Here is an 11,526-nt window from a genome sequence, read left to right on the forward strand (position 1 = left end):
CTGGAACAACCCTTTCCTTTGAGCTGCCTGGGTATGTGCAGTGCTGGTTACTCAAATAGGAATGTTAGATGGCTGCCTCAAGTCCCTCCCTTTTTTTGGACGTACAATAGTCATTCCCTCCCACTCTGCATGTTCTTTGGAGAATCAGCAGCTGCTCGTTCCTCCTCCTCACCGTAGCAGAAGCCGAGCGGTGCTGGTTTCTCCTGGTTTTCCCACTTTTCACAGGTATGTTTGTTATCAACGGATAATGTGGGAACCACCAGGTTCTAATTACGTTGTGTCTACAACATCACTTAGCCAAACTTGTTGCTGATCTGCCATCTGTTGTGCAACGCTGATGTCTCAATGGATCGGCTACTCGCCTAATAAGCAGCTGAGCGTGTTGTGGTCTCCTTTTCTGCTGACTGGCCCTTTATTTTGGGGATAAATTCTCACGTTAAGGTTTAATTATAATCGGAATTCCAAATGATTGCTGCTGAGTTGCCTGTATGTGATGCTCCCCGTATTTCCTAATATTGTGTTTAGGATAATTCTGTTTCTTTAACATAATAATCAATTGTAAGGCATCAACATTGTTTCATATCCGAGCCAACTTTCCTGGAAATATTCCCACGGATCTAATTTAATCGCATTTATACAACTCTGCATATCTCTGAACGTGAGGAGCTAATTCACATTTTCTGCTATAAATTGGCCGTATTGTTACAGTTGGCCTCCAACTTTTGCTCCAATATCTGGAGTACAGGATTAATGCGGGTGTCTGGTTCTTTAACTCTGATTTCATGTCGAGTTAGCTCATAAATGTTCCCAACAGAGGCCTGAATGGCTGTGACAAAAGATAATGGTATCCCTGCTGGCAGGCAACAAAGCTGCTGTCCACATCTGTGTGACGCCTGGCATCTGTCTCTTCCAGTGCCCGGACTCTACCTGCAAGCAGGACCTGCTGGCCTACCTGCAGCGTATCGCCCTGTACTGCCACCAGCTCAACATCTGCAGCAAAGTCAAAGCTGAAGTGCAGAACCTGGGAGGGGAGCTGGTCGTCTCTGGGGTAGGTTCTGTTCACGAGGGCCGAGGGCCGAGCAGAGGGCGGTGGCACGACAACTGCCAAAAACAAGTCCTTTGCCAGAAGAATCAATTAAAATGGTGACGTCTGTGAGCAGGAAGAGGTTCATTCCCTCCTTCCTCCAGAGTTGTAGCACCTGCAGTCACCAGAGTCTCAGATTAGATCAGTGTGACTGTCTAATCACATCTCACATCTGCTTACACTCAAACGCAGAAAGATTCATTCTCCCGTATTAAAAACTTGTTTCACACACCGTAGCCTCTTCTTTCATTTCACTTTCCCATACATAAAACCACTTGTATCCTCTCTCCTGTGTAGCTGGACAGTGCCATGTCCCTCATCCAGGCAGCCAAGAACCTGATGAACACCGTGGTGTCCACTGTGAAGGCCTCCTATGTGGCCTCCACCAAATACCAGAAAAGCAAAGGCATGGAGGCCCTCAACATGCCAGCGGTCTCCTGGAGGATGAAAGCTCCTGAGAAGAAGCCTTTAGTGAAGAGAGAGAAGCAAGATGATGGCCAGACCAACAGAGTGAAGAGATCCTCCCAGAAGAAGCACATCAACCCTGTGCAGGCTCTGAGCGAGTTCAAGGCCATGGACAGCATCTAGACTTTCCCCTGTGACCCACAACATGTCGACCAGCGCAGAGCCCGATGCTTGAGTGTCCCACCATATTCTGACTCTGTCCTTCTCTTCTCCATAAATCCACACTTGGTGTAATCTGTAGCATGAAGCTGTTATCTGCAGAATAAAGTCGGAGGGAAATGAACTGGACTTCTGCTGTTCGTGGGAGGAATGATTGCTTTTGCAGACTAGTTTCAAAAGGCTCCGATTGTTTTGTATTCTAACCATTTTGATAGTACAGCTGTATTTTTCCACTAGTTACCTTCAGTACTACAAATATCAACTATGCAACTGTCACTTTTTAACCTGAGCATTAACTACGCTTGTGCTGGACCATGTGGTAAAATGTTAAAGTTCCCATATGTGCCTGCATTTCTGTAATTTTATCTATTATTGGGCCTCTTAAAATCTTTCAGATCTGTTTAAATGTACGTTAGACACTAACTTCAGAGCTAAGCTTGTGCACCTTTGGACTGCTCGAGCGGCGTTTTATAATTTAAGCTTTTATTTTTAATTTTACTGGGAATTTCAGAGGCCGAGGTGTTCCGCAGAAAGAAAAACAATCCTCCAAATCAAACAAGCAGTTTTTTTTATTGTAAATGAGACACTTGAGGTCCAACATTGTTTTCAGATTAAGGGATCAGCTGGGTTTTTTCTTCTCCAGTTTTAGCATTTGACAAAATTGTCTGGACGGTTGAGTTGAGCTTTTTTGTTGTCTTACACGTCCTGAAGCTTGGACCAGTACGTGGGTGCAGTGCACAGAAATTTGAACAAATTATAAACCATTTTTTCGTGTTTATAGCTTTAAACCGAGATATTTTCGTTTCTTCAGGTTACAACTGTGGGCTAATTTAGCCTTTGTGCAGCACGCGGCTGCCTGTGCGACGCTTCCGTGTGCAAAAGGCTTTGATCTGTCGCCGCTTTGATCATCAGCCTTCACCTTTGTGCTGCTGAGAGCAGAACGGTGATGCGCGGACGTGTTTGAATTTCTTCTTCCAAACATTTACCTGTAGAATCAAGCATTTCCTGGATGGGGTTTCAGTGTGTTTTCATTTATCTACTTTGATTTTTTTATTTTATTTTATTTGGAAGAGCTGACTTATTAGTGCACATGTTCTTGTACTCGTGTGCTTGCTTTATATCGTAATAAAGAATTAAGAGACTTTTATCTGTCCGTTATTTGAAGAAGCATCATTTCAAGATTCAGCTCATTGTCAATATAGACTAGAAGATAGTCAAGAGTTGGCATTTGTATTTTAAGGATTTCTTTGGGCTAAGTTAAATATTGAGTCGTGTCTTTTATATTTTAGGATTCCCAAAAGAGAAAAAAAATTAAGTTTCAAACATTTGAGCAAAAAATTATATTTGAGAGTAAGAACATTTTCTTAGCCTCTTATTTGATGTGTTTTACATCTAATAAAAATCTTTTGGGAAAGTGTTACACAATCTGTTTCAAGATTCGAGGTCACAGAGTCCTCTGGGATCCGGTGTTTATGTAATGCTAATATGCTAATATGACACATTTAGATTTTATTACCAACTCCATTTAGAGCACATCTCAGTTGAGTTACATATCTCCTCTTGCTGGACCTGTGTTGGTTCTACTTCCTGTTGTCAGTCCTGGTGTTAGCTTGGTTAGCTTTGGAGCTAATTTGCCAGGAAAAGAGCATTTGCTTAATTGACGTGTTTGATGAAACACAAACTTGGCAAATATTTTACATGGGGCAGCTTCTGCATATTGGAACACAACTTGAGCGTTATTTCATTAAGTGCAAGTTAATTAAGGCTTTTCATTTATTTTACAGCACCCAGTAAATACTGTAAAATCACGAATCATTTGGTTTTTTCAATGTCATGAGTTCTTTACCTCCACATCACAATCGATCATTGTGTCATATGTGCTCTCGCCATATTTAAGCTCTCCCACTACACACATTTCCATCCATATGATTCTCATTAATGTTCCTGTTCTGTACCGCTGCTTCTGCCATCTCAGACTTTAATGGCTTTGACCCCTCAGAGTTACACCTCCACCTATAATGATTAGAGCTATGGATGGATCACCTCTGAACGTGCCGCGGTAACGAGGCTGATTATCAACCAAAAAGAGGAAAAAGTCAGAGTTCCTCCTCTGTAACCACCAGAGGAAGGTACTGACTGGAAGGGCCTGGGGAGAGGATAATGGTGGCCCCCGTTTCATCTAGGTTTGAGGAAACGCTGAAAGAATATGCCCCCACTCTCGTCCCAGCTCTTCTCCGGCGGCCATATTTGTATCTGCTGTCTTCTCGGTAAACAGCCAAACAGCAGAGATAAAGCACGCTTAGAGGGTAGCAGGGATGCTAATCGAAGTGGCTTGTTGTGTCATGCTGCAGACACACCCACGGTTAATTAACTGATTAGATCCAGCCCTTGTAAAGGCTGCAGCATGGATCTACTGGGTTGGATACACCCTCGGGAACTGAGATCTTCGGTTGTCGTCTGGGCTGCAAACAGCCAGGGTGGAAGTTTCCAATAAGAAAAATCTGTTGAGCTTGTTTCTGGCGGCTATAGAGGGGATGGTCATGGGGAAAGCAATTCACATCAGTCCATTCAAACGATCCATATCTGCAAAAAAATACTGACACTGCGTTGACATTTAGGCTTTTATTCGGTTAATAGCCTCAGGACACGTTTAAAATGCTCTTTTTCTCCCTTCACGGGCGTTGCGGACGCAAAAGGAGAGGAGATGTGTTCTGTCCCTGGCGAGCCCTGCAGTCAGAACAGCAGAGTGGTCACCATGATAAACATGAATATCACTCAGTGGATTCAACGTCTTTACGGGCAGGATGAACCCGTCGCTGGAGCCTCCGTCTCTGACTCCACTCCAGCGGCCTGGCCCGTGAAAATATTCATCGTGAGCTATTTAAATGCAGATATGATGTAGAGGTGACAGCACAGAACAGCCCCCTCGCGTCAGATCCAGTCCCTCTGTTCCTCTCTCTCTACCCCCCCCTCCTCCTCCTCCTCCTCCTCCCCCCATTTGTGCCTCTTCTGCGTCACTCAGGCTGCCGTCGCCGTTTGATGGGTTTGAATGAAGCTTTATCAGTCACAGCGCTCAAATGTGACAGTCTCATCAATAAAGCCAGTTTTCCTGCACAGCACTATTATTTTAGAATTAGAGGCCTGGGGTTGGGGGGGCAGGGTTATGTTTACATATTCACGTTTAAACTTTTCCGTCCTCCTGACTTTAGTTGTTATTTTTCCCTTCCAGCCAGGATCCAGAAGTCACAGCCTCCCAGTTGGGGAAATATTGGTCATTAACTGTGGATCAGCAAGACAAATGGATCTGTCATGAGGTACAAATCCAACATCTATCTGCCAGCGCCGGTACTGCGGCTTGGTGGCTGCACACGAGCCCACATGCAGTGTACAGGACAAACCCGGGTAGATGTGGGGTAGTTTAGCCGCGCTTCTGCCTGTGAATGTAATTATTGAGCCATATCATCCCGGCAGGAGATAGTGGGAGTTAAACTTGTTTTATAATAATTAAAAATGAACTCTTAATTGTACGGGGCGGCGCAGTGGGGCAGAAGGATTAGGGGTTGATTCCTGCTCCAGAAAAGGGCAGTAAGAACTGAGGGAATCGGCGATGGCAGGATCATTAGCGATGATGTTTCAAAACTCCTTTCGCAGTCAAGCTTCCGGGGAAAAGAGGGCAGCCGCGCTCCGCTGCCGTCGTGGCTCAGATAAACGGTCGCGGCGAGCACGTGTGTGCTGTCTGGCACAATTTGAGGTAATTAGGCGCTTTCATAGACTTTTGGCTCAAGTTAATTGTGACTATCAGGTTCTCCCCGGTGGCGGGGGCTCGTCTTCAAGGCCGACAGATTATTTGTGAACACTTAAATCCGCTTTCCTAAGCTCGGCACGCCCGAGCGCCGTCGATTGTGAGGTGATTTTTGTTTTTCCAATCTGAAAGTAGCACCGCTGTCATCTTCATATAACCCTCGTAGCGCCGCTGTCAGGTGAAATACGTCTGATGGCTTTTTAAACAGAGCCAGAGATTAAACGTTCAGTTCGGCGTCTCTGGATGATGTCATCCGATGGTACCAGGCGCCCCTGCAGACATTCAATCAGCTCATAGACATCTGGGGTCCTGAGAACAGTTTTGGGATGGGGGGCACTTCAGGGCTGCGGGTACCGCTATGATTTATCTCTAAGCATCGTTTGCACTCAGACCCAGGACTCAGGACACAGCTAACACCATGGAGACGAGGACAGAGGTGTATCACAGTGGCTGAATGAAGGCAGGCAAGAGGGAGCCCGGGCAGACGGCCTGATGGTTGACCCGATCTCACCGCCAGCCACAGAACACCCCTCCCTCCCAACCTGCTGAGGGGTGTTTGTTAAGGGTCTGGCACAGACGAGGCATCCAGATATATATAGATAAATGATGCGTACAAACATGCCTCATTATATTGATAATGCTCTAAATTGTCCTGTCAGTGGAAAACAGAGGATTCTTTCCACTTGTACTGAAGGAAATCTGGCTCTGCTTGGAAGGAAATGGTACCGAAAGAGAGAGAGAGCGGTGGAGAGTACAGTAGAGAAGACTGTGGCGGCCCCCAGGAGTCTGTTGCTGCAGTGTTGTGTGGGTGTTGGTGCGTTTTCTTCTTTCTCTACTGCAGCATTTCTCAGAGGTGAATTTGTTACTTTGGTCCTCATTTGAGAATTTCAACCACGGTGGTTCATTATGTTACCCAGGAAATCATATAGATCCCCCCCCCACCACCCCCCCCAACCCCGTGTTCTGAGCCTGAGGCAGAGGCAAAACTGCAGGAGAACTTCTGTAGCCGGGTTCTGGCCCGTAGTCATCAGATAATGAAGCCCAGCCAGAGCCTGGTTCTGACCCAGACTCCTCTGGCATCGCTTTCAAATGATAAAAACAGGAAAGAGAGGCGGCTTCCAGGCGCTTTGGGACAGCTGGTGTTCCACAGTACCTACCTACATTTGATAAGTGGCAGCTGAATTTGGGCTCTACATGCTGAGCTACCCCCCCCCCCAGCAAAGGTACCCTCTCACACAGTCGATGGTCACGTTCAACACCAGGTTTTTGTTTGTTTTGCCCCTTTCCAGAATGTCAATATTTCCCGGGGAGACATTTCCATGCCAGCTTTATTCTGCATCCTTTATTTCTGCTCCCTGGGACGCTGGTGACACGTTAATTACTGTAAGCCTATTATTCACTTAGTGCTCGTTCCTCACTTCTCTGTTTTTTGTCTCACTAATACACAAACAGGTATTTTGCTGTGTTGGCTGAAACTGGCCCCCGTGTAGAGAGTCAACCCACCGTGTCATTCTCAATATTTAATGAACGAAATAGTGAGGCGTCCCGAGACGCCGCCGCCGGTGGCAGCACTTACCTGCAGGTGCTGTTTGCTTCTTCTTTTTTTGCCGCCACGGGTTTGCGTTATTTCTGTTTTGCTGAAACTCGAGCTCTGACGGCTAATATCAGATCCAGTCTTCTGCATGTTGCCTTTGGGTCACGTGACTTCAAGTCCTGAGAAATCGACCTGAAAATGCGTTTCAATAATCGGCTGACGTTCGGAATAAACGGTTAAAGCTGCATATTTTCATCCGCCATGCGTGCAGGAGAACATGTGTGTGTGTGTGCGTGTGTGTGTGAATCAAAGGCAGACAAATGTTAGAAGTGTGCACAACTTTGGCTTCTTACATTGTGGTTGCACGTTGATGGTGCTGCTCTAATGGACATGACTGACTGAATCAACCTTCCATTCTAATGGGCTGATGTGCACACTGACTTCATTAAAAGTGATGTTGTGTTAAACCCTCAGCGGCGTCGCTGCCATGGACTCGGCTCAGCCTCACAGCGCGACCTGGTGCTCTCCCTCACGCCTGATTTGAGTCATCACGCACACTGGAGGAGCTTCATCACAGGAGTGAGTCTCAGAAAAACCATCTATTATACGCACCATCTATTGGATTCGCACGTTTCCATCCCCGCGCCGTCGCTGCCGACGGGCGGAGGGAATCAGGGCGCTTGTTTGTACATCTGATGCAGAGGAGGCACCAAATCAACAAATGTGAGGCCTGGCTCACAAAACAGCCCCTCGGGATGGGCTGCTGCTCGCCATGATTGCCCTGTGCTGCTCAGAAAACTGCAATAATGTGAGGAGAGTGGGCTGAAATTTGTCTGAAGACTGAGTGCATCATCATCATCACACCGACACACACACACACGAGATTTTACCACCGTCCTGGAGAGATTGGGACTGAACACATGACTGACAAATATGACTTGAAAACCGTCATTGACGGCGGGGCCGCGTCTCCACAGCAGGCGGCTCCAAGCACGTCGGAGTATGATGCAAAAATGGAGGAGTGGCGGATGAATCCCGCTGAAACCGACTGTTTTCCATAACATTTTATTGATTCCCTCCAGCTCATTCAATTAGGAATAAAAAGGAGACGTCGTCATTATCATATCGGCATTCGGGTGTTAAAGAAGATGTATAAGTTGTACAAGTGGATCATTGGAAATGAATCAATATCCCTTAATGGGAAGATCCTTGATTTAAAATGTAATTATTGTAGGAAGTGTGTAATTTAATATTCTTTATCTTGTCACATCCTCAGCTAGCTGTTTCTCAAACAGCCCCTCCCCCGCCGGGCTGCAGAATGCTGACCGCGCAGCTACCGTCGCTCTGCTTTTATAATGGCATACATCAAGCTTTAAACGCCCCACAGTCGAGGCCGTGCGCCTCCATGGGGGTAATATCTGTTGCCCCCGTAGCTTCAGCTCTGAGGGATGGGCGTTTGGCGAGCGCGTGCCGTGATTTTGAGACGTTTGCTGCTGGTGGGTTGGCGACATCTGCACAGGACCTGCAGACTGTTTGTGCCCCAGGCGAGGCAGCTAAGTTAAAGTGCTCCTGTATGTAGAATGCTTTACAAAGAGTCTTAATGTTAATACTTTATAACGCGCTGAATAGCCCCATGAATATGTGATGAGGACAGATCCACCAGTTTGGATTAAATGTTGCACAATTTGCACGAGAGTGTGCTTTAGACGGGCGTTTATAGCCCCGCGAACGTATGTGCGCGTCCACGAAGGGGACGCCTTCATCTTTGCCTGCTGCGCCATCTGGTTTTCCGCGGCTCAGATGAATGCTAGTCAGGTGCGGTTTCTGTAGAATGTCATATTTAGCAGCGCCCGTCCACCGGCCACCTGATCTCCACTGGTGTTCGATGTGACAGCTGCACTGCAAGATGTCAGCGCACATCATGTTCTGGCGAGCTCGGTGCCTTTGACCGCGAAAATCACAGGTTAATTGACCTGCAGTAACTCCGGTCTGAGCCTGCTTCTGCCTCCCTGCATGGCCGGGCATGTCCAGACGGATTCTGAAGGGCTCGGCTTTTAGAAACGGACTCGTGGGCCTTGTTTTTGTTTTTCATCTGACTTCTACCAGACCTTTCCTGGCGAACGCCCCCCCCCCCATCTCAAAATCATACTACTTGATTCGCCAGGAAGTGTCAGCCTCAAATCAGCAAATACGTCGGGCTTTCTTTTTGTTGACATGGCGACCGTGCGCTGGAAGGGAACACAATCGGTTCTGTCAATAATTGTAATCCCTCGTTAAAATGTCACAGCGAGCCGTGGGCTGCCCCTTCTCTCTCTGCAGCCACCTGCACTTTTAAAGAATTCAGATGACTGTTGCCACCATTACTTTAAGTTCATTTTAAAGTTCAACTTCTCATTTGATGCATGCAAAGGCTGTTTACATTAAGGTTGTTCATCACTATTGATCCTCCAGCATCAAATGTCTGCAAGAAAAATGCTGCCCTAGTGGTAAAATAGAAGGAAACCTACTAAAATAAACACCTTTGTGCTGTGTTTCTAAATCAAAAGGCTTGATTTGACACTCAAGTCTTGCCAAACTTTCCAAATTTGAAGTGTTGTTTGTATTGTTAACAGAAAGTTAAAAAAGCAGCATTCTTTCTTTAAGAGAAGGGGAAAAAAACACTTGGTGTTATTTTGTTCGCATCCAAGTGTGGAAAGATGTAACGTCTGAGCGGCACCGGGCTGAGTTTTGTAGGAGTGAGGACGGGCCTACCCAGGCGGCGGTCTTTGGGTTCGTCTCCTTCTGCGGCGCGCTGTCTGCTAACGGAGCCGCAAATGAGGTCCGCTGCGGTTCGGAGCGTCATTTTCATAGGCATTTTGTTGCGACTCCAGAGGACACTTGTAAGAAAAGCTCCAATTAATGAAGTCGAGCTGCATCACGAGCAGACTCCACTTTAAACAGGACACAGGCCAATTATCTTCATCACCAGGGTGGATGCCTGTGGCACTTTGCTCCCCCGCTTGCAGACTTTTGTCAAGTCCAGGTCCTCGTGTGACCAGAACCAGAGAAAAGGCCTCGCAGATTTCCAGTGGTGGAGTGACGGTGATTCATCGGTCGCTGCCGGCAGAATTAGACGGATAAATAGAAAGAAATCTGTCCCACTCAAAGCTTCCGTGTGCGTCTGGTATTGATTGGGTCGTGCGTCAGTAGATCTTTATCCGCATGTGCTGATGGACTTTTCTTGAGGCCCGCCGCGAGGTCTTTGCACATCTAATTTCATTTGCATTTAGGGAACAGTTGTGGGGGGGGGGGGATCCATTCAGATGGCGTCGGGAAACGTTACTTCTCTGGGGTAATTACAGCTCTTGTGTGGATCCATTCTTCACTGCCCACTTTTGGAGGCAGGAGATCACGTGACAGCGCCCCGATGTCGAGTTGCTTTTATCGCAGCTTTGCTGCCAAAGCCCGGCAGTGTTTAAACTGGATCCCAGCAGCCGAGAAGATGATGGATGTTCGGAGTCACTTTTCCACTGTGCGGTTATTACTTAGCCCTTGCATGGAAAAACCCTCCGGGACATCATTTCCACATCCCGTTAAGTGAAATGTAATGTTATTCATCCAAAAGCGAAGCGCCTCAATTGCAGGATGTATCTGGAGAAAGGGTGGTTGGCCGTCACATAGATGACATGTCACGGGACCGCGGCGCTCCGTCTCATGTGTGGAGAGGCGAGAGGAAGAGAGCGGCACCTCGATGAAAGCGCGGAAGCAGCCATCGCTAACGGTGCCGGACCGACTCGTCCTCCCCGTAATGAATGGATCATACGGAATAGAAAGAATAGAAAGAATAGAAAGCTCTTTCACCCGTTTGTGTTAGCGTTGCATCACATGCTACTTTAATCTCGGCTAAATATACCAGCGCTAAACAGATCGCAGCTTCGCCCAGCTCAAAGCACAAACCCCTGCGTCTTATCTGGAGGGTGTGCTCACTTTTATTCAGATTTTGGACTTTGGACCGCTCCTCTACATTTATGTAATCATCTGTAAATGCTGGGTTCTGCTCCTTTTGCTTCCTTCTTCCTTGGACAGTTTTGAAGAGCAGGAGCAGAATTGAGACGCTGGCAGAAGCTACTTGACAGAGGCAGCAGCTGCATAAACAATGCTGTTTTTTTTTTTGTTTTTTTTTTTAAACATCCTCTTAGTGTTTATTCACTGGCTCCCATGGCTGATCGTGCTGAGTCATAACTTCATGTGCACACTCTCAAATCATCCAGTGCCATAGCAACTGTAACTTAGCAATTCCTCTTCATTTTGAGAGGTTATGGGATATGACATTCCTCCACTGCTCTTTAAAAACCACAAAAACCTGAAATGAGTAAATCCACCACGGCTCACTTTCATACGCTTCTAACTTCATCTCCTAGCGTGAACCTGCCAGCCGCCGTGCGCGCTGGGACTGATTGAAAACATTTCCAGATGAATTTCAGCCATTAATTTAACCTGACT

At 46.8% G+C, this 11,526-nt stretch overlaps 1 protein-coding gene across 1 annotated transcript in view; it reads left to right on the plus strand.

The window, feature by feature from the left end:
• ctnna1 (catenin (cadherin-associated protein), alpha 1) overlaps positions 1–2,853 on the plus strand; it is a 37,986-nt gene extending 35,133 nt beyond the window's left edge. The window contains exons 17-18 of the mRNA XM_003970515.3: positions 914–1,048; positions 1,382–2,853. Coding sequence (XP_003970564.1) covers positions 914–1,048; positions 1,382–1,672 — 426 coding nt within the window. The 3' untranslated portion in view covers positions 1,673–2,853. The remainder of the gene's footprint in view (positions 1–913; positions 1,049–1,381) is intronic.
• The last annotated feature ends 8,673 nt before the right edge of the window (positions 2,854–11,526 follow it).

Source organism: Takifugu rubripes, chromosome 14 (assembly GCF_901000725.2).
Source record: "Takifugu rubripes chromosome 14, fTakRub1.2, whole genome shotgun sequence".
NCBI lineage: Eukaryota > Metazoa > Chordata > Actinopteri > Tetraodontiformes > Tetraodontidae > Takifugu > Takifugu rubripes.